General features: G+C 56.2%; 1 protein-coding gene across 1 annotated transcript in view; it reads left to right on the top strand.

Moving 5' to 3' along the window:
- Positions 1 to 4,355: 4,355 nt before the first annotated feature.
- Positions 4,356 to 22,620, top strand: part of EPHX1 (epoxide hydrolase 1) — a 30,296-nt gene continuing 12,031 nt past the window's right edge. Inside the window, exons 1-3 of the mRNA XM_044916202.1 lie at positions 4,356 to 4,438; positions 18,630 to 18,817; positions 21,105 to 21,308. Of these exons, the coding sequence (XP_044772137.1) occupies positions 18,635 to 18,817; positions 21,105 to 21,308 (387 nt within the window). The 5' untranslated portion in view covers positions 4,356 to 4,438; positions 18,630 to 18,634. The remainder of the gene's footprint in view (positions 4,439 to 18,629; positions 18,818 to 21,104; positions 21,309 to 22,620) is intronic.

Below are 22,620 nucleotides of genomic sequence, written 5' to 3'. Positions count from 1 at the left end.
CTTTCTTTCTTTCTTTCTTTCTTTCTTTCTTTCTTTCTTTCTTTCTTTCTTTTCTTTCTTTTCTTCCTTTCTTCCTTTCTTCCTTTCTTCCTTTCTTTCCTTTCTTTCCTTTCTTTCTTTTTTCCCCACCATCTATCTCTTTGATTTGTGTTCTGTTGTTCTGGGAGAATTTCTCAACTCCATGCTCTGACTTTTCCGTTAAAAATTTTATTTCAGAAAGTGTTTTCTAACTGTCTGAATGCTTCTTTTGTCTATTGCCTCCTGTTCCTGCTCATAAATACAATTAATTTCTTATCTCTGTGGATGTTATCGTTTCTTCTGTTGCCTTCGAGCACTCCTGTACTTTGCCTTTCATGTCAGAGGCTTTCCAAGTGTCTGCTCTTTTAATATTTAGGACTGAGACACTGAAACACCAGTTGGCAGCTCCGTGTGAGTGGCGGGCAGTAACCCCACACTGGCCTCAGTGGAGGGTGATCAGACGGGGAGCCAGCAGTTGTGTTTTGAGGCCCCCAAATGTCATTATCTGTGGCTCTTTTCCCGGGGAACTGCCCCTTTATTTCAGAGACCGATCCTCTACTTCTGCCTGGGGGTCATTACCCGGAGGCAGTGTTCTGTGAACCCACAGCAGGAAGGGGCCAAGGAGGGACTCATAGTTGAGCGTGAACACTTTCACTGGATTCTCCTGTCTTCTGCCAGGTGCCTCATCCCCGTCCTACTTGTGCCGCGTGCCCCTGAGTGGGAAGTCTCTCTGTTCAGTTTCAGGAAATAAACCGCTGACCGGCCAAGGTGAGGGCTTGGACTGAGAACCAGGGACAGGGGATATAACTTCTTGTACAGACCTTAATCCTTCTAGGGTTTTTTCCCCCCAATTTTTTTTTATTGCAGTAAAACACATATAAAATTTGCCATCTAAACCATTTTAAAGATTTATTTATTTTAGAGAGAGCAAGTGAGCGAAAGAGAGAGAGCAAGCATGGGGGAGGGCAGAAGGAGAGAGAGAGAGTCTCAAGCAGACTACCCACTGAGCGCACAACCCCACGTGGGCTCGATCTCACCACCCCGAGATCACGACCTGAGCCGAAACCAAGAGTCAGCCGCTTAACTGAGCCACCCTGGCACCCCTAACCATTTTTAAGTGTACATTTAAGTGAAACTTGGTTGATTCCTATTGCTGTACAACGATCACCACCATCCATCTGCAGAATGCTTTTCATCTTGCAAAACTGAAACTCTCTCCTCATTAAGCAATCATGCCCTATGATTCTTTGCCTTGAATTCTTGCCATGCAGGGACACTCGGTGTGTGGCCGGTCGCTATTCCCCACACCCACCCACATCCCTACCTTCAGAGGCTCCTAATGCCTGTAGCTCCTAAGACTTTGCAGGGCTGTAAGGTAGGTGTTGGCAAACTGTTCCTGGAAAGGGCCAAATAATAAACTTTTTAGGCCGTATGGGTAACTGCTCATCTCTGCTATTGTAGCAGGAAAGCGGCCATAGACAATATGCAAACAAGTGCAACCTTGCCTCAGTAAAACTTTATTTACAAAAGTAAGTTGCGGGCCACATTTGGCCCGGGCTGTAGTTTGCTGATCTCTGCAGGTCTAGAGCAAGAATGTGCCTGCTTCTGGTTGTAGAAAGGTTTTCAGCTTTATTTATTTTGGTGAATCAATCCCCCTACTTTCAGCCTTACAGAAACTTGATGTTTCTCCTCTGCTGTTACCTTTTTTCTTGTTCACTTTGTCCCTATGGAATATATAGCTTTTCTTTATCCCTCTAGTTATTTCCATGTTGTTTTCAGTAACTGAGATAAATGTGTATGTTTCTTTGATCCACAATTTTTAAAAAGATTATTTATTTGAGAGAGAGCAAGTGTTGGGGTGGGGGGGCGCGTGCGGGGAGGGGCAGAGGAAGAGGGAGAGGGTCCTAAGCAGACTCCCTGCTGAGTGTGGAGCCTGACATGGGGGTCTCAATCTCAGCCCTGCGATCACAACCTGAGCCGAAACCGAGAGTCGGTTGCTTAACCGACTGAGTCACCCAGGTGCCCCTCTCTGACCCACAAGTTTTTAAGCTTTTTATTTCAAAATAATTCCAAGCTTACAGTAAAGTTGTTGCAAGAATAGTATAAAGAGTTCTCAAATACTCTTTACCCAGTGGCTAATTGTTGATATTTTGCAACATTTCCTTTATGATTCTCCCTCCATAGAGAGATAGATTGAACAATTTCAGACCTGGCGTTCTATTATTCCTTAAATACATCAGTGTATATTTTCCTAAGATCACAGATATTCACTCAGAACAAAAATTCAGTTCTCAAAATCAAGATATGTAACATTTATAATCTATTGTTTAATCTATAGACCTTCCTCAGATGTCCCCAGTAAATCCTTTCTAGAACTGTTCCCAACCCAGGGCCCAGTCCAGATAGAGCATTGCAGTTGGTTTTCATGATTCGTTAGCCTTTCAGTGAGAAACAGTTTCTCAGCCTTGTTTTGTGTTTTCTGACACTGACATTGTTTTGACACTGACATTTTTGGAGATACGGGACATTAGCTTCTAGACTGTTACTTTATTTGGTTTTTGACTGATGTTTCCTCATGCGTGCACTTTTGACATAAAGAATCTTGTTTCCTTGGTGGTGAATCAGGAACTGATCTACGGTTTTTATTTAAAAGCGTCCCCTCCCCCACGTTATTTTTCATTCTACCTGATGTCCCTGGAAACTCTCTAGGAGTTTATCCACAGGAACAGCCTTTGTTCTGGTTTTTAAAAATATAGAAGGTATCCTGGCGGTCACATTATACCTACCCTTTTGCTTCATAAACCCTTGGGTGGCTTTTGACCAAAAGCAGTGGAAATCTGTCCGAAGTTTGCCCTGCCAAGCTGGACTCTGGCTTATTTATTTACCGACTGCCTAGATACAGATTGTGCCTTGAAATATCTCCAGTCGGTAGGCTCAGTCGGTAGGCGTCTGCCATGATCCCAGGGGCCTGGGATTGAGCCCCGCATCGGGCTCCCTGCTCGGCAGGAAGCCTGCTTCTCCCTCTCCCACTCCCCCGGCTTGTGTTCCCTCTCTCGCTGTGTCTCTCTCTGTCAAATAAATAATCTTTAAAAAAAAAAGAAAGAAAGGAAGCAGTATCTCCACTATCTTAGAGTTCATATTCTAATGCTGGACGGATGCCCTAACCAAGGAGGAGGATGTTAGGATAGAGGCATGAGCCCTGAGGTTACGATGTCACTGCGGTTATTTTATTTAAAAAATACCCACTTTGCTGAAATATAAATCACATACTATACCCTCTTAAAGTGTTTGAATCCGTAGTTTTCAGCATATTCACAGGGTTGTGGCTGTGCGGTCATCACCAAGATCTAATTTTAAAATGTTTTCATCATTACTGCCGTTTTAAGAATAACAGCAAATTCGAGTCCCTTGGTGAAATGGCCAGAGCTTCTGTTTGAAAGATTTGGGGGAAGGATTGGGGGGCGGGGGGTAACAGAGGGCAAGTTTTGAACGAGTACAGAGATGCCCAGGACCGCAGGGTGACAGAGGGCTTTTGTAGGAGGGTGTAGAATGAAGGCGCGGGGCGCTGCACGTCCTGCACGTCGGCCGCAGGAAGGCATCCTGTCCAGGGCTGTGGCACGAGCCAAGGCCCGGAGGCGGCGATGAGTCGTGCGTCCGCCGGCCAGAAGCAGCCCCTCTCCCTGAAAGGCAGAGTCCCGGGTCCGGGTGAGCGGCCAGGCCGGAGGCGGGTCCCCAGCATTCCGCCCCCCCGCGACGGGCCCTCTGCCAACTGAGGTCTGAGGGTGCCGGGCGTGGGGACAGCCGCCTCCTGGGCGCATGACAGGCGCTGCGGGGTCTCGAGGAGGGAAGCGGGGCCGTCCCCGGGCGGAGATCTGCAATCAGTGCCCGTGGGACGAGTCAGGGGAGCCCCAGCCCCCACCCCTTCCTTGTCGGCGCCGCAGACCTGGGTCCTCGCTGGGAAGACCGGGGGCAGTTCCTGCTTCCGTGCAGACGACTGGGTTTGGACTTAAGTTGCCCAGCGCGCCCGGCCCCACACGTGTGCGAGGTGCAGGGGCAGCGAAGTCTGCAGGGAAGAAACGCGAAGGACGCCTCCGCCCCCGGAGTCAGCCGACCCAGGGGCTGCCCCGAACTGCCCCAGGTCCCTAAACGCCTCGGCTCCGAGTCTGCACCCGGGGCCGCACTTGGAGGCGCCGTCTTCCAGCGGGGGCGCAGCCCGGGGGCTGGTGACCCGACCGGTAACAGGGGCGGGGCGGGACTGAACCGGGTCCTCCGGAGGCCCTGGGCCCGACCGCGGACCGCCCCTCGGGGGCCGAGCCTGGGCGGGGTCAGCGCGGGGCCGCCCGAGCCAGCAGAGCGGCAGTGCAGGGGACCGCGCGCCTGCCGCTGCCGCCGGAGCCTCGGGGCCTGGGAGCCGACGACTGTAAGGGGGCGCGGGGGCGCAGGCGGTTGTGGGGGTGCGGGGGGCCGAGTGTGGGGGCGCGAGGGGTGAGGGGGCGACTGTGGGGACGCGGTTCCGGAGGGGCGAGGGGGCGAGTGTGGGGGCACGGCTGCGGGGCGCGCGGTTGCGGGGGGCCGGGTGGGGGCGCGGGCGGCAGTGGGACTTGCAGGCGTGACTTGCTCACGCCTCCGGCCCCCGGGGCTGCAGGAGCGCGCGGCTGGGGGAAGAGGCCCGGGCAGGCCCTGCGAGGGCGCTCGGGCAGAGGAGGGGGACGGGAGGGACAGGGAGGGGCGGGGGGGAGCGCGGCGGGGGTCCCCAGGCCCCGCACTCCCCGAGAGTCTTGCTTCCAGGGTGCGTCGCGCCCCGCAGCGAAATGCCCTTGTTTGTCGCCGGAGTCCTGAAAGCTGTGTCAGATCTCGCGGTTGGAGTGTGCTTTCCTGCCCCCCGTGTCCGCCGCCCGGTACCCCCCCCCCCGCTCTTCTCCCGGGAGAGCAGGCCTGCCCGCCGCGCAGCCGGGGGACACCTGGGCACAATCCTGCTGTGCTAAGGTTGACCTCTTCCTCTAAGGCTGCGTGGCCCGCTTGCCCTCCCGCCCCCACGGTGTAAGCGTCGGGCTCCGCGAAGCCCGGATCTGCCCTCGCGCCTGCACCGACAGACCCTCCTCTCCGGCCCTGGCAGTCTGCGACGCTCTGCAGCCCGCACCCGGGAAGGGGGGAGCTGGGGGGCGTGCATTTGCCACCTCTGCCCTCAGCTCAGCCTTTGCTCGGACTAGTGAGCTGTGTGGGAAAGTGCCCGGGACGTGGGCCTCACCTGAATGCAGCCGCGCTGAAGATGAACATTCTCAGGAAGCATCCTGGCTCCAGAAAGTAACGTCGTCTGCTGGGAGCTTGCTTCCTTCAGGGCTAGCGCCGCCGCGGCTGCTTTAGCAAAACGTTCCGGGATTGTTCGGCAGTGGCTTTCCCCCAAATTTCCACACCTAGGAGGGCCGTGGAGGACCGGTGTGTTTCCCTGGGAGGCGTGGGCGGTGCTCAGGGACCGCTGGCTCTGCCCTGGGCAGGGGGCTGCAGCGGAACGTGCCCTCACCAGGCGGGCAGGTTTAGGAGGCAGAGGCGGAGGATAAAATAAACTTGTAAAATGTAAGTGCATCAGAAGACAGTAAAACCCTGGAGAGGGAAGGGGTGTCAGGTGAAAGAGAAGCCGCGGTTGAGAGGTGATGTCTGAATAATCCTGAGGAGTGGCGAGTGGCAGATTGCCCTCGGGGACTGTGCACCAGGCTGAGGGAAGAGCGAGAGCAAAGGCCCTGGGGCAGGAGAGCTCCTGGCACAGACGACCTTAATCCGTGGTGGGCCTGGCTGCCACCAGGGCCTTCGGTGTGAATGACCTCCTGTGTAAACGGCACTGGCCCAGCTTGAGCGCGAGAGGACTCGGGAACTTTCTGCGCCTGCCCCCGCCCCCCACCCAGCGCCAGGAAGGGAAAGACCTCCAAAGACACACAGACAGTAGCTGCTCAGCAGGGTAGCCAGAGTGAACCTCAAGGCCATCTGCTGCAACCTGTGTGCCCCCATGGGCCTAGGGCCTTTTGCCGGGGTGTCTCTTCAAAGTGGCCAAGTGTGCTTGGGCAGAGGGGCCTGTCCCGGGCTCCCACTGCCGCTGACAGGGAGCCCCGGCCATGGACGCACGAGCCCGATAGACCCCAGGCTTAGTAACTGCTCCCCAGGCACCCAGACTCTCCTCTTCAGCGTCCTGGCCCGGGCCCAGACCCGAGGCGGCACAGGGACGGCCAGACTCCATTTCTCCGTTCTTGAGTGGAGGTGCGCAGAGCCGCGGAACACAGCCGGGCACACAGAATGAGGGGGGGCACTGGGCCCAGAGGACCACAGGAAGCACGGGCAGCTGTGGGTTTGTGGGGCCCCTGGAGCTTATGCCCCAACCCACCTCTGGAAGGACCCTCGACCCCGAATCCTCAGCAATATTTTTCACTGAGGTAATACAGTGGTGCGAAGGCGAGTTGGCCTAGAAAGAAGAGGGGACGTGTGTCCTACCTGTGCCATCCATATGTCCCTCCCCCCCCCGGACCTCACCCCTAAAATGAGGGGGTTGAGCTGTTCAGTCTGCAAGGCCCCAGAGCTCTAGTATCTGACAACTGTGCAGTTAAGAAGTCCAAATGGACCTTCAGGGAAGGAAACGTGTCGGTGGGGAGCGGTCAGTTTTGATGGGGCCTGGGGGGACCCTGCCGCCTATGGAGGGCAGGAGGGCAGCTGCAAACCCTCGGACAGAGGGCGGGGGCTCAGGATTGAAGCAGCCCAGCTGGCCCCCTGGTCGCCACCCACCCTCCTGTGGGTGTTCCTGCGCTGGGCCCTGCACTCCAGGGTGCTGTGTGGATAGGGTTGGGGGTGCAGCAGGGAGAAGGCCCCCGAGCAGTTCCCCAAGAGGGGACCCAAGTTTTGCCAAGAAGCCAGCGACCTGCCTTCCCTAAGGAGAGAGGAATGGTGTGCGCTCCGGGAAAACCTCCCTCTCGCCGAGGAGAGCGTGGGCGGCACAGGGCGCGGGCGCGCAGTCCCATCCTTGGTTATATAACCAAACACACTCGGTGCAAACCGAGTTCAAACTGGGGTTTTCACTTCCATCAAGGTGTGTTTACTTTCCTGAGGGAGGTCATGGGTTCACCCTTCCTCACCGTCTAAGGTCCAGCCCAGGCCCTCCCCCAGCCGGGCTCACAGACCTGGCGTGGACACCCCACTGTGTCCAGTGTGTGGGTGCGTGGTCCCGCTGCTGCAAAGCCTCCCTCTCCGAGGCCTTGCCGGAGGTGCTCCCATTAGGGGACAAAGGTTCTTGTCTCCGAGGAGCTCAGAGACGTTCCAGAAGATTCTATAGCTGACCCACAAAGGAGGACCATGGGAGGAACAGGAGGTCCCCGGGTCGGGAACAGTTTTTGCCGCCCTTACCTTTGGGGAAGATTGATAAATACACTGAATTCAGTTGTCTCCCTGGACCCAACGCAGTGACATGTGCAGCTCAGGGAGTCTGACTCTCTTTCCAAGTCTTTGGAGGGACATGGATGTATTTTTCCACTTTCCCATTTTTGGGTTTTTTTGTTTTTTTTTTTTTTTGCCTACTTGCTGGACCACATGGTCGCTGCGAGGTGGCAGCCAGCAGGCCCAGCCACCACGCTCAGGAAGGTGGCAGGTCCTCGCCCGGGTCTGCACCCGCCTCTGTCCCTCCAAGGCAGGCTGCTGTGTCCGCCAGGACCTTCCACCGTACTCGAGAAGTCTTTTTAGCCTTTTGCAACTTTTTATTCCTTTCTGCTACCCAGACATTGCCGCAAGCAAACTAACCCCTACCAAGATACCAACAGCCCAGAACATTCCTGGATGGGGCCTTTCGCCAGAGGAGAAAGCTGGCTTAGGTTACTCAGCGAGGCCCCTGGCCCGGCCAAGGGCGCTATTGCCTTACACAACAACATTGAGGAAGCTTCCAGGCCAGGGAGCACATTGTTGAGGGTTGGCCACCCTGGGGGGCAGAGGGGAAGGAGATGGAGTATGCACATGACCGCATTTCAGCCTGCACGGCCCCGCTCCTCATGAATGGGATGCCAAGTGTTGAAATCCCAGGCAAGGTAAATTGCTTTTCCTCAGAGGCAGTGACCTGAGCTCTGCTCAGGGCTTTTCTCTTGTAAGGTAAGGCCAGTGGAGAACTGGCCCGGTCTCCTGGGGCAGCCCAGGAGAGGGAGCAGGGCCTCCAGTGACCCCGGGGCCCCCTGCGTTACTCAGCCCCAGGCCTGCATGGAGGGCTGTGTCCATGGGTCTGTGTGGGCCTCTGCTCGGCAGCTAAGTCTGCATTCCCCGGGCCCTCTCCTGAGGTGCTTGGGGTCGGCCAGCCCTGCCATTGGCCCTCCCTTGTCCCGCTGCTGGAGAGGCAGGCTGGGCACCCCTCACTTTCTGCCGTCGCTCCTCCGAGGACCACCGCTCAGCTCCCCATCTCAGTTCGGGAAGCACTTCCTCAGGGAAAGTGCTGGATAAGGACATGGGTCGGGGTGTTCTGGGGACTGACAAGCAAAGTGAGTGCCCGCGTAGGTGACTCTCTGAATCCCCCCAGTTCAGTGAGGCGTGGAGAGGTGGGGTCACTGGCCTGGAGTGGGCAGAAGGGCCAGGACCGGAGGCAGGCAGCCAGCGCCTGACCAGCGGCCGGCTGGCTCCCGGCTCCGAGAACACTCCATCCGACCAGCAACACCAGTCATGTTCTGTCTACGCAGAGGCACGAATAGTCGGTTTGGGGGGTGGGGGACAGGCCGCATGGCAGGTGGCGACGAGCCTCCACCAGGCCCAGAGCAGGGCTCCCCCCAAGAAGCCCGCACCCCGCCCCGCGCTGTTTTTACTGCTCTTTCCTTCTGCTTGGTTTTTGCCTGCAACCTCGGGGCTGGCTCCAAGCTGCTGTCCCAGGCTGTGCTCCAGGCCGCGGGGCGGGGTGGGGGGGCAGGGGGGCAGGGCGTGCTGCTTGGCGGCTGTCCCGGGCCTCGCCCATCGCCCACTCTGAGGCCCCATCGGCCACTGGGGTCCAGGGGAAAGGTCTTTGGGAGCAGAGGCTGTGTGGGGCCGGGCGGGATGTACCCCCCTCCCCACTCCGTCCAGGGCCAGCCGCACCCCCAGGGTGCTCTCGGCCCCAGGGAACTTCAGGAAGCCCCTTGGCTGGGGCGGTGGCTGTCAGCAGTGCCTGGGCGGCAGAACATTCCCGTTCTTCCTGCCTTGGCAGGCCGGCCCTGCACCGGAAGGGAAGCCATCTGTTTGTCCCTCCCCGCTGGATGTCCTTTTGCCTTCACCCAGGCAGGCGCGGCCAGACTGGGGAGGGCGGCCAGGGGCCTGGGCCCGGGGGGGCGCACACAGACCCCCAGCGCCACCTCTCTGCCTGGCCTGGTGTCAGGGGGGCCCGTGGTGTCTCCGTGTCCCCCCCACGCCTCTGCCCCAGAGTTCTCTGTTGAGACACACCCCCCCCAGAATTGGCTGAGGTTCTCCCTCTCATGTGAGTGTGAGTCACAGGAAACCATCAGGGCCCCGGGGGCGGAGGGTGGGGTCCCCCGGGGGCAGCAGAGCTGGGCCCCCTCCCAAGAGCAGCCTGGGATGCCCTGGCCCGAGGCCAGACGGGTAAGTGCAGGGCCCGGGTTGGCTGCTACTCTCAGTGAGTTCAGGAGCACTTGCTGATGGTGGGGTTCTCCCACCTGCCTGGGTGTGAGGGAGGGGCCTCTGAGAGCAGGCTGGCAGACCCCCCACCCCGTTGCCTTCAGCGGGGTCCTGAGTCTGATCCTCATCTGTTTAGATCCAGAACCCCGAGATCTGCAGTCTGCCTGGCGTACTGGCGGTCCACTCTTCCTTCTGGGGGAGATCTGCCGTGGCGCCCCCTGCCACCTACCCAGCCCTCTCCCTGCATCTCAGATACAGGGGGCCTTCATCTACAGAGTAGGCTGAGAAGTGGGTCCTGTATGATTCCTCGGGGAGCATTCAGCCATCTCTTGGTTCCAAAGTTCTAAAAAGTTTCAACACTGTCATTCGAAGAATCGTTAAACTCATTCATCCGACGGATACTTCTGAGCATCCAGGGCACGCCAAGCAGTGGGGACCCGAGGGGAGCCGAGGCAGACAGGGTCTCGACCCGCAAGGAGCTTCCCTCCAGCAGGGGCGGCCCGTAGCGCAGAACCTTGAACAAACGTGACTGTGACAGGAGCTAGGGTTGGGAGGCGCACCGAGCTGAAAGAGGTCAGGCTAGGCTGCAGGGAGAAAGGACACTAGATTTGAAATCTGAAGGAGGAGTGGGAGTTAAGCAGCTGAGAAGGGGAGGGAAGAGCAGACTGAGGAACGGGCATCGGCCCCGCGGGAGGAGAGAGCGTGGTGAGCCCGAAGGACCCCAAGAAGGTGGGGTTTGGGCCCAGAGAGGGCGAGGAGGGGAGAGGTGGGCAGCCCAGACTGCAGGGGCCTTGAAGGCCGAGCCGGTGTCCCTCTGTTCCAAGGGCAGTGGGAAGCTATTCGAGGGTTTTAAGGAGGGATGGGATGCAAGCGGGTTGAAGGTCACTCTGACTGCAGAGGATGTGGGAGGGGGCAGCACACGTGTGAGGGTACGGGCCGGGGCTTTGCTTTGGTCCAGGGGAGGTGGTCACGGAGGTGGAGTCGAGACTATCTTGGAGGTAGAGCTGCTGGAACTTGCCGATAGGTTGCATCCACGCGGGTGGAACGCAGGAGGGTTCAAGGTCATGGTCTGGGCCTTTGGTGCGGCGCTCGGAAGGTGGGTAGTGCCCGCCATGGTGAGCGGGAACCCCGGAAGAAGACGAGATCACGGTACAATTGCAGATGCACCAGGGGAGGCTTTGAGATCCTCGGGAGCAGGCGCGTTGGCAGGGGGGCGTTGGGGTCTAGGTTAGAACCACGCACATGTCTGTCACCCATGCCGGCAGGGGCCACGCGCAAGGAAGGGACGGCCCCGTTTGGACACAGGATCTCTGTCAGCCCGGCCTGCCCTGTTCACCCATTGGCTTCACATTTCCACCAGGCCTGTGGCCCACAGAGGCCCCTGGACTTCCAGATTGTCCTTTATCCCGACGGGGTCTCGGCCACCAGGAGGTCACAGAACGGGACCCCGGCCACAGCTGCGTGAGCGTGTGCTGTGCGGCTCTGGCCCGGAGACGGCGTCCGACTCACTGTTGACGCCGAGTCACAGGGAAGACTCTCGTCACCCTTACGTGTTTTCCTGTTTTAAAAATTGTACGATTATGTTGTTTTTGACTAGATAGTACATGCATTTGGTGAAAGATGATTTTTTTCAAGGTACGAAAGCTTATTTAGTGCAAGACTGTTCCCTCATGGGGCCCCCGGTGGCTCAGTCGGTTGAGCATCCGACTCTTGGTTTCGGCTCAGGTCCCGATCTCTGGGTCGTGGGATCGAGCTCCCTGCTCAGCGTGGAGTCTGCTGGAGATTCTCTCTCTCCCTCTGTTCCTCCCCTGCTTAAATCGTAAATAAAATCTTGGGGCAGTCACTGTTGCCAGCGTCCGGGTGAATTCCCAGACTGTCCACAGCACGTTGTGTCCTTTGGTCAACACGGTGGTACCTGCTGCTCTCACTTAACTATCAGGGAGATCTTTCTGGAACTGCAGGTAAGTGACCTTCTGCATAGTGTAGGGAAGGAAAACTTCTTCCTCTACCCTCAGGGTCTTCAGCTGGACTAAGAATTCAATTTACACAAGACAGATTAACCAGGAGAAAAACCCCAAAGTTTTATGACCTGTGCACGGACGTCCAGTAAAGACATTGGGGCCTGGGACGCCTGGGGGGCTCAGTCAGTGAAGCATCTGCCTTCAGCTCAGGTCATGATCCCGGGGTCCTGGGATCGAGCCCCATGTCGGGCTCCTTGCTCTGGGGGGAGCCTGCTTCTCCCTCTCCTGATCTCCCTGCTTGTATTCTCTCACTCGCTATCTCTCAAATAAATATGAAATCTTAAAAAAAAAAAAAAAAGACATTGGGGCCCAAAGAAATGACTGAGGTAGACAGTTTTTATACTTTTGAGACAAAGAGACAATCAATGTGTGAGGAATGGAGGATCAAGAAAACAGGCGTTTGCGAGCCTTAATCGGGGGAATTCTTTTTTTTTTTCTTTTAAAGATTTTATTTATTTATTTGAGAGAGAGAGAATGAGAGAGAGCACATGAGAGGGGGGAGGGTCAGAGGGAGAAGCAGACTCCCTGTCGAGCAGGGAGCCCGATGCGGGACTTGATCCCGGGACTCCAGGATCATGACCTGAGCCGAAGGCAGTCACTTAACCAACTGAGCCACCCAGGCGCCCAATCGGGGGAATTCTAATCAGGATTTAGACCGCGGCTAGTAGATTAGAAACACAGAACACAGCCTGTTTCTACCGCTTCCTCAGCTCTCAAGTCCTCATCTCTGGCGGTAAGGGTGTCTTTCTACTTCTTACAACAGGAAGGGCATTTTCCATTTGGGAGGCTTGTTTTCCTGCTTTCAGGGGGACACAGGAGGGTCTGAGGGCTCTCGCACCAGCTGCTTCCTAAGTGACTTTTATTTAAAATCATCACAATGCCAAAGGGGCACATTTGGGGTGGCTGGCCCTAAATTCATCCAGTGAATCCGTCACAGCTTATTTCCGTCCCCAGCTGATGGACATTCAGGTTGTTTCCTGTCTTATCCTTTTACCGAGAGGGCAGGGGGAGAAAACCTGCAGCAAATACTCTTGTGCATAAGACATTTTATGACAACGCAGGTTCCATGTTCTGGGGAGAGAAATCCCAGCGTGGAGTTGCCGGTCACACGTGGTTCACATTTTGACAGATGTCACAGAATTGCCTTTCATGTAAAGAAGCAGCCGAGTGGGAAGACACCCTCTCTTGTCCTCGAGAAGGATGAGGGCGCGGGTTCCATGGACTCCCCGCCCACCACTGCATTGTGTCTGCCCTTGGAGAACATCCCTTCTCTGTGGCCCGGCCACAGGACAATGTTTATTCATCGGGTACATGTCTCAGCCAGGGAGCGCGGATACAGCAGTGAACCTTTTGAAGACTGAGTGTTTCTTGTTGAGAGAGTGTCCACAGGGAGGACTGGGTATATTTTCTTTTCCCCCCGACTTTCACAATTCGTGAGGATTGATATAATACAAGAGTGACAGTGGCTCAAACAATAAAAAGTTTGTTCCCCTGTCAGCCAGAGGAAGTTTGGAGTAAGTAATCCAGGACTGGGCCACTGGCGCCACGGTCAGCGGGAACCCGTCATCCCCATCACTGCCCCAGCACTGACCTCTCTCCTCAAGATCTCCTCCTGGCCCAAAATGGCTACCGGGGTCCAGGCATCACATCTGTATCCCCAGAAGCACGAAGGAAGAAGGGGAAGGGCAAGAGGTGCACGCTTCCCAGCTGAGTCAGCGCCCTTTACGTGGTCTGCCACACACGTGCAGGACCCATGCACCCTCGTGCAGGTGGCGCACTGTGCGACCCGAGAGATGCCATGCAGGTCACCCACATCGTGGATTTGCATGTTTACTTACAAATACTTTCCAGCAGATGACAATGAGGCATCTTATGACCGAAGCAGTACAGTAGGTTAATTTTCTGATCGCGTTTTGAAGAACGGGCGTCTTTTCCCAATTCATACCCAGTGCTGTCGGGGCCACGGGTGGCTCTGCCCCAAATACACTTACGGCTCTTTGTCGGCACCTAATCCCTCCATCAGATGGAGCTGCGGGGAGGGCCAAGAAGCGTAGCGTTTAGCTGGGCTTTGCCGCTAAAAGCAAACTCCCGAGCCGGGAAGGAAGGGCGGAAGGTCGCTGGTGCCTAGCGGCGCTGCCTCAGTCCCGGCGCATGTTTGCTGAGCGGCCAGCTCGCTGCAGGCCACGGGGGCACAGTGCTGGGTCCCCAGTAAACCGGCCAGCCCACCTTCTCACGCAGCCACGCCGTGCCCATTTCCTTACCTCGCTCCCGAGTCCCGGCTCCCAGTCCACAGAAGGGGCACCTGAATGGCAATCCTGACTCTGAGTTACAACCCCCCGGCGGCGTCATGATGAAGTAACACATCACAGAAGGGTGGGGAGGGGACAGACACGAGAGCCACACCCCGGAGCTCTCGCCTGTCAGCGCCAGCACTGCCCACGTGGGGGCCCTCGGGGCTCCTCGCTGCAGGTGCGCTGCTGACGGACCCTGGGGTATCCCTCCAATCCGCTGCCTCCTCGTGAAGCCTCTGTGGCCGACTTAACCATGCCCACCTTTGCACGATTCTCCACCTGCGTACGTGTATCATTGTGCCCATCCCTGGGAGGGTGTCAGGTGTCCATCAGCACGTCTGTCCTGCTGGAGCGTGGGCGCCTGCTCACTCCCTGTGCCTGCAAAGAACCCGGCTCCTCGTCACACGCACGCGCGGTGTCTGCTGAGCTCGTCTCTGGTCCAAAAAGGAAAGCGATCCTTACTTTTCCAAGGCACCAATCCAAATCTCCCATTTACTTTACAAGAATACATGACTTCCTGATACTTTATACAGACCAAATTCAAGTTACAAGAAAAGAGTGGAGCTTTTAGTCTCAGTCCTTAAATGAATTGTCTGTTTTTATTTTTTTTTTATTTTTTATTTTTTTAATTCATGAGAGACAGAGCGAGAGAGAAAGGCAGAGGGAGAAGCAGGCTCCCAAGGAGCAGGGAGCCCGATGCGGGACTCGATCCCAGGACCCTGAGATCATGACCTGAGCCGAAGGCAGACGCTTAACCATCTGAGCCACCCAGGCGCCCAATTGTCTGTTTTTAAACTTGTGTTTTTGCCCCAAGCACAACAGAGAGATGGCATTCGGTAAAATTATCAGACTAATGTTCTTTTCAGCCATGTGGCAGACGGAAGCGCCTCCTTTATTTGCCCTCCTGCATTTAGAGTTGTGCTTCCTAAGTCAGACCCAGCAAGGCAGGAGGAAACAGTTCACTGCCCCCGGGGCTTCCCTTGTCACTTTCAAGTACTTTACATTCAGTCCTAAGGTCACCGTATTGCCCAAGTAACTTCTTCGCTGCAAACTGATCCCTGATTTTTTTAAAGATTTTATTTATTTATTTATTCGAGAGAGAGTGAGGGAGAGAGAGAGAGCACAAGCCAGTGAGGGGCAGAGGGAGAAGCAGGCTTCCCGCTGAGCAGGGATCCCGATGTGGGGCTCGATCCCAGGACCCTGGGATCATGACGTGAGCCGAAGGCAGACACCCAACCGACGGAGCCACCCAGGCGCCCCGATCGTGATTTTTCCCCCCCGGTTGCATAAGTATGTGTCCGGAACTTGACCTCAGGGAAGAATTTGGGGATTTAAACTCCATAGGATCTCGTTTCTTATCCGAGTCCTCAACATCCCTCTGAGCACAGTCTCCTGTAACCACATGACCGCTGTCAGGTATTATGCTAAACAAGAAAGAAAGAAATCAGGCTGGTTTACAACAAAAAGTACATTTTCCTTATGAGGCAAGCTGATCTCTTTTTTAGGAAGGGTAGCCTAACTCCAAGGAAAAAATGCTTTCGTTGGGAAAGACTTCCTCCCCTCTGCTCCCCCAGCTCTCCCAGCAGAGTGTTTGGTCTGGGTTCTGGGAAAGTGCATTACGAACCAAACAACACAGGGCAATGCAGTCAGGTCGAATACGTCTCGGGAGCTTTCAGAGCGTGCCTCCCAGGCTCGGGCGGCAGGAGCCCGCCCCACGAAGCAGGCCTGCTGCTTCTGCATCGCATGACTCTTCTGAAGTTTTCACAGTGGCTCCTGAACCTTGATGTTTTGAAGGGGGTGGAGTGTTTTCTACTCCAGCAGGAGCTGACCCTGTGCAAGAGCTCTCCCTGAAAACGTGAAGGCCGGACAGAAATCTGCCCCCAGGGCTGAGAATTGCAGCTTCTCAGGACAGACGGAAACAAAGACGGGCACCTGCCCAGGGACAGGGGTTTCAGGATGCAGATGGCCAGAGGTCCCATCGCGCCGCCTCCATCCTCCCAAGCCCCGTCCTTGGGGAGCAGATACTCCCAGATGGCAGGTGCCCGTGTCATGCACCGCTCTGGGGTGCGGGCTCATTTGTCTAATAGAGACGGCGTCCTCTGGGGTCTCTGCCAGCCTGAAGATTGCGCACAGTAAAAAGGGATTCAGGGGAAGGAAGGCACTTTGGCGGAGCACCTGCTTTGAGCCGGGCATGGTTACCCCCAGTTTACGAGGCCACAGATGTGCAGGGTGGTTTGGTAGCTCGCGGGAAAGCGGTGGCACTGGGATTTCAACTGCCGGAAACAGCAGAAGCTCCCTTTTTGTAAACCACAAGATGTTCCAGTTCTTAAAGTCAGGGTGGTCAGAGTTTCTCTTGGGGGGGGGGGGGGGCCACGGAATGGGGGTTCTCCGGGAAAGCCACACCGGATCCTCAAACGGTGATACCCAGATGGATCACGGTGCTTCCCCAAACCCACAAGGGGTCTGCGTGTCACTTGGCGTGTGGTGGGGCTGGAAGATAGTGTGTCGCCCCCGCCAGGGGACCCAGCGATCGGGTCAGCCCTCCCGTGCACCCCCAGCTTCCGGGAACCAGGCTGCCTGTCTTGCTGAGTAAAGAGTCAGAGCCCAGGTGGGTTGCCGCAGTTGAGGGGCAGCATGCAGGCTCGGGGGGCCCGTGACCGTGGCCACCCCGGCTCCTAACAGAGTGTCCCTGCGGCGACGGCTCTGCGCACCCCTGACTTGTGCCCTGCTCCTGCCCGAGCCTTGCTCTTCGCGTCTCTCTTCCCTGGGCCGCGTGCAGACCTGTCCCTTCCACACTTTGTAATCACACGGGACTTTAACAGCTGTGAGTGCCGGCCCCGCCCCGCCGCCTGAGGAAAACTTCCCGGAGTCTCGCCGTAGATTACGGTCGTGCTTGTCCTTTCCTTTCTATAAAGGGAATCAGGCCACGTGTGCTCTCTTGAGTCTGGCTCCCCGGCTTGGCACCGTCTCATAGTGTAGGGTGCTATCGTGAAGACCCCGTGATCCGGAATGAGTGGCGTTGGGTCATTTCTAGTTTGGGGGGCTGCACAGATAGAGCTGCTGTTTATGGCTTTTAGCAAACGTGCACACGTTCAGGGCGGGTCTATACCTGGGGTAATTGCTGAGTCACAGACTTCGTCAAGGTCCAGTTCTAGTAGATTCTGCCCGTTTTCCAGAGATTGTAGGAAATTCTCCTGCAAGGTTTTGATTTATCCTAGTTTCTCTCTAGGAGCTAGCTCCCTTACAGTTGTGGTGGTGCCGTCCACGTCGCCGTGCCACCTTAGAGGGAAACAGAGAGGGTTTAGGGCGGCAAAGGACATCCTCCCTGCCTTCGAGAGGCACACAGTTCCATTGTGCAGAGAAATCTTCCCCGCGTAACCAAGCGTGGGGAGTAAGGTGGGAGGGTGTCCATCCAGTTTGGGAACCTGCCTCCCCCATCTGCGGGCTCTTCGGGCTTGGACACACTGCTCAGCCTTCATTTCCTCATCTGTAAAATGGGCCTATTACAATAATTAGGTGAGCTGAATGGCACAGAGTGCTCCGAGCAGAGCCCGGAGGAAGCCCTCCCCAACACTGCCTGTCACCTGCCCAGACCGCAAACCCCCAGCAGCGAGAAGGCCTGGGGGGAGGGGGGCACACACCTGTCCCCTGTATCAGTGGGGTGGGGACAGCAAGGGACTTTCGATCTCTGAGGTGCTGCGGGAAGGGCAGGGAGCCTGTGATTTCTGGACACCCGTGGACCAGGATTTCAAGGACCAGCCCCCCGGTGGCCCGGTTTAGGGGGGCGGCTGCGGCAGGAGCCAACCTCAGGGCCTCGGCAAGGCCCCAGCGGGTCCTTCGGCAAAGAGGACTTGGACAGCTTCTACGAACGTGATAGGTGGGTCTACACAGACAGAAAGGGGGTTCGTGGTTGCCTAGGGCTGGGCCGCCATAGAGACATCAAGGGGCTGAGACCTACGGAGTTTCTCTTTGTGGTAATGGAAATGTTCTAAAATGGTAGTTCTGGCCGCACGTAGCTGCGAATGCATTAAAAATCACCAGATCCTACACTTGAGGCAGGTGGATTGTACGTCATGTGAATTCCATCTCTTAAAACTGTTTTAAAATTACAGCTGAGACGTATGGCCGTGTTCGGGCCTCGTAACACTCCCCCTGTGACACCCCCTGAACCTCCCTGCTGGTTCCCGATGTGCATGGGGACAGGTCCCTCCAGAGACAGTAAGGGGCAGAGCCTCCGGAGCCCAGCTCTCCTGGGGCATGGGGGAGCTCACGAGGGTGGAGAGAAGCTTCCAGGGTTGAAGGACCCTCAGAGAAATGCAAGGCCGTGGAAGTGCAGCCCCCACACCCGGGGCTTATGGAGAAGCTGCCCTGAGTCCATATATTTCTAATTTGAAGAATGAATTTCATAGCTCAGTAGAAGTACAGATGAATCTTGTCTTTTTTTCCTTGGTTTCCGGTTCTTCTATGTGCTTATATTCTTTTTCTAAGTTAGAAGTACCTGAGGTCTGGGGTGCTCAGTCAGTTAAGGGTCCGACTATTGATCTCAGCTCGGGTCTTGGTCTCAGGGTCGTGAGTTCGAGCCCCGCACTGGGCTCCGTGCTGGGCGTGGTGCTTACTTTAAAAGTATATGACGTCAGGGGCCAGGTGGGAGAGCAGGTGGGGATTCAGCGTCTCCTCGCTCTTGCAGGAATCATGTGGCTGGAAATTCTCCTCACCTCTGTGCTGGGTTTTGTCATCTACTGGTTTGTTTCCCGGGACAAGGAGGAAACGTTGCCTCTTGAAGATGGGTGGTGGGGGCCTGGGGCGAGGCCCGCAGCTGCAGAGGATGAGAGCATCCGCCCTTTCAAGGTCGAGACTTCCGAGGAGGAGATCGAGGTAAGGGGGGCTGAGCAGAGGGGAGGGCAACAAGGCCCCTTCAATGGTTCCCATGAGGCTGCGGCTGGGATGGGGAACCCGCTCCTGGGGAGCGGGTTTCCCTATGCTTTTCTCCCACCGGGCAGGTGCAGAGCCTGCCCCCCTGCCCACCGTCCCCTCTGCTCCTTCCTCCTCTGTCTCCTCCTTCCCCTGCCCAAGGCCCAGCAGGGCCCAGGTGAGAGGGGCGTGCCAGCTGGCCCCGGGCACCTGCATCGAAGGTCACAGAAAGCAGCTTCCTCCTCCTTTGCGCCCCCATGAAACCCTGGGAGTGAGCTTGCAAGAGAAAGCCAGCAGGTTCTCATCAGGGCCCCGGGCGGAGGTCCTAAGTGAGAAGCGAGCCATGGTGACATCAAATGCTCGGGTACAGAGAAGCTGCCGCGGGGTCAGCATTAATTATGCGCCTGCTGTGTGCCAGGTGCTTGTGGTCACGTTCAGTCCCTGCAGTGACCCTGTAGGGTGAGGACTGGCATTCCTTCTACAGGTGCAGAAATTGAAGCTCAGAGAGGTAAAGCAATTTACCCCAGGTGACTGAGATAATAAGCAGGATTCAAACTCGAGTCCATCCAACTCCAGAGCTTGTGCCCCTCCCCACGCTGGAGTTAGGGGGCCGTGCCCAGTGGGGTGGGATCCTGGGCCAGGAGGGTGAATGGGACCCGGGACATCCCCACCCATTCCTGCTCTCGGGCTATGCATATCGGAGCACCTGCTGTATGCAGGCGCGGTGCTGGGTGCCCAGTGGAGAGAGAGGCCCTTCCCACCATTCCCTCATAGTCCCGTAGTCGAGAGAAGGACTGGGCACGGAGGAAAGGTAACTGAGGGATCAGTGAGGGAGGACGCCGTAAGACGTGCCAATAAAAAGTGAGCTCTCAAGAAGCAGAAAGCGGGCTGCACCCAAGAGAAAGCAGGCGGACGCTCCTTGGGTAGGGCTGCCGCCGCCTCACTGTTCAAGGCGGAGGCTGGGCCCTGAGGATAACGCCTTCCGTGGCTTCTCAGACTCAGTCTCAAACATCTGAACCCTGGGCTCCTGGAGTGCTCGGGAGGACGCTGACTGAGAAGGTAACACTTGGGAGGCCCCAGGAGCGGACGCGGACATCCTAGCCCGATGCTCGGCCGGTCGGCTTGCGCCTTCTCTCCTGGTCTGTGTCTTGATCCCAACGGAGGTACCGTGGTTCCCTCAGTGCCGAGGCTCGGAGTCTGCTGACCACAGCCCGTGGGACATGTCTGTCCTGCCACCTGTTTATACAGCCCCCATGCTAGGAAGAGCTTTTCCATCTTTAAACAGCTGAAAACAATCCAAAAAGAGCAGTCTCGGGATGGGTGAACTGTGCATGGCACACGGATTTCCGTGTCCGTAAATAAAGTGTTACTGGCACACAGCCATGTCCATTCGTCCACGCCCTGCCTCCAGCTGCTTCCAGGCTCCGGGGACAGAGTGGCCCAGTGGCCGCGAGAAAATCCTAAAATAGGGCGCCTGGGTGGCTCAGTTGGTTAAGCAACTGCCTTCAGCTCAGGTCATGATCCTGGAGTCCCGGGATCGAGTCCCGCATCGGGCTCCCTGCTCAGCGGGGGGTCTGCTTCTCCCTCTGATCCCCTTCCCTCTCGTGCTCTGTCTCTCATTCTCTCTCTCTCAAATAAATAAATAAAATCTTTAAAAAAAAAAAAAAATCCTAAAATAGTTACTGTCTGGCCTCTGACAAAAGGTTTGCCGGCCATGCGTAAGCCCAGAGAAGTTAAAGATGCGTGTCGTTCATGGGGTTAAAAACAAAGAGAAGTAAACATGAAGTCAAAGGTGAAGAACATAGGGGTGCCTGGGGGGCTCCATCGGCTCAGGGGCTGACTCTTGGTTTCAGCTCGGGTCGTGATCTCAGGGCCCCGGGATCGAGTCCTCCATCGGGCTCTGTGCTCGGGGAGGCTGCTTAAGATTCTCTCTCCCTCTGCCCTCCCCGTTGCAAGCGCACACGCACGCTCTCTCTCTCAAATTAATTTTTTTAAAAGCGAAGAACATAGGCTTTGGGAACAGCCACTGTTGTGGGAAACAAGGAGGCTCCTTCTGGGGTGAACCTGGCAGCCCAGCACGCACATCTGCAGACCAGCGGCCTCCTCACCCTCCAACAGGACGAGGCGGCTTTCCTCTGCTGTCACGCTGTCTTGTCACTGCAGGCTTCCTCTGCGTTCTGGAAACAAACCTGCTCTGTGCTCTGCCCCCCCCAACCCCTCTCCCTCCCCGGGGTCCCGCGTTTTGCTCCAGGACTTACACTGGAGGATCGACAGGGTCCGTTTGACCCCACCTTTGGAGGACGTGCGCTTCCATTTTGGCTTCAACTCCAAGTACCTGAGGAAAGTCCTTTCCTACTGGCGGAATGGCTTCGACTGGAGGAAGCAGGTGGAGATTCTCAACAGGTACCCTCACTTCAAGACGAAGATTGAAGGTAGGTTTGCTCAACAGCAGCTGGTGAGGGCGGTCTGTCGTGGGAGCGGCCTCCGCAGTTGCGGGGCGTGACTTAGACCCCACTTAGAATCCAAATACCGGTCCTCCAGATGTATTTGTAGGGTCACCTCGCTGGGGCAGAAAGAATGCTGAATCCCCACAAACCCAGCGGGCCCTCGAGCAAGACAGGGAAACACAGAGGTCATTGAAAAGCCAAAGAAATGCAGAATCGGGCCCAGCGATGGAACAGCCTTGGAGAGGAGAGAGTGTGGCCTCGGGCAGCTCAACCCTGCCCGAGGTTTTGAGTCCGGGGTACCGTGTCCGCTCAGGCTGCTCGGCCCATCAGGCAGAGTCCTACGAGAAATTGCCCTTTCTGTCTGCAGCCCTCCACCTCATGTGCCCCCTGGGGGGTACGTGGTCCCACAGCTTTGCCTGCAGGGAAGGCGCCTCTCAGATTGTCTGGGCAAGGTCACCCCAAGATCGTTTGGGCTGAGGGAACAGTTTCCTCAGTGGAAAAGCATTTTTCCCCAGTCTGAGAAATAATTGAGACCCGTCATGGTGTGAGGTTGAGGCATACGGTGTGAGGGTTTGGTTTATACTTGTTGTGAAATGATCACCACAGCAGGTTCTGCTAATGTCCAGTTGCTTGTACAGATCCAATACAAAGAGAGAAAACACTTTCCTCCTCATGGCGAGAACTCAGCATTTTAGCTTCCCTCCAAGACCACAGCATGTCGGCTACGCAACACCCCCGGTGCTTACTTACCATGCACCTGGGGTTTGGACCCTCTGACCCCTTCCTCCAGCCCCCCCACCCCCCCTCTGGTAACCACACATCTGATCTCTTTTTCTGAGTTTGTTGTTTGTTGTTTTAGATCCCACACATCAGTGAGATCCTTTCTCTGTCTGGCTTATTTCACTTAGCGTAATGAAGGCGTCATGTTGTCACGAGTGGTAGGACTTCCTCGTTTTTTTTATGGCTGAATAATATTCCATTGTGCACATTTATACCACGATGTCTCGATCTGTTCATCCATCCATAGACGTGTCTTGGCTACTGTAAATAATGCTTCAGTGAACATGGGGTGCAGATGTCTTTTTGAATTGTTTTCATTTTTTTATATATATATTCCCCAAAATGGAATTGCTGGACCATATGGTCGTTCTGTTTTTCGTTTTTTGAGGAACCTCCATACTGTTTTCCAGAGTGGCTGCACCAGTTTGCACTCCCACCAACAGTGTAAGAGGGTTCCCTTTTCTCCACATCCTCGCTAACACTGGGTATCTCCTGTGTTTTTATCTTTTTGATCATGGCCATTCTGACAGGTGTGAGGTG

This window comes from Neomonachus schauinslandi, chromosome 6 (genome assembly GCF_002201575.2).
Source record: "Neomonachus schauinslandi chromosome 6, ASM220157v2, whole genome shotgun sequence".
In the NCBI taxonomy this organism is placed as follows: Eukaryota; Metazoa; Chordata; class Mammalia; order Carnivora; family Phocidae; genus Neomonachus; species Neomonachus schauinslandi.
The sequence above is the reverse complement of the archived record's forward strand: the minus strand, read 5'-3'. Positions and strand labels throughout refer to the sequence as shown.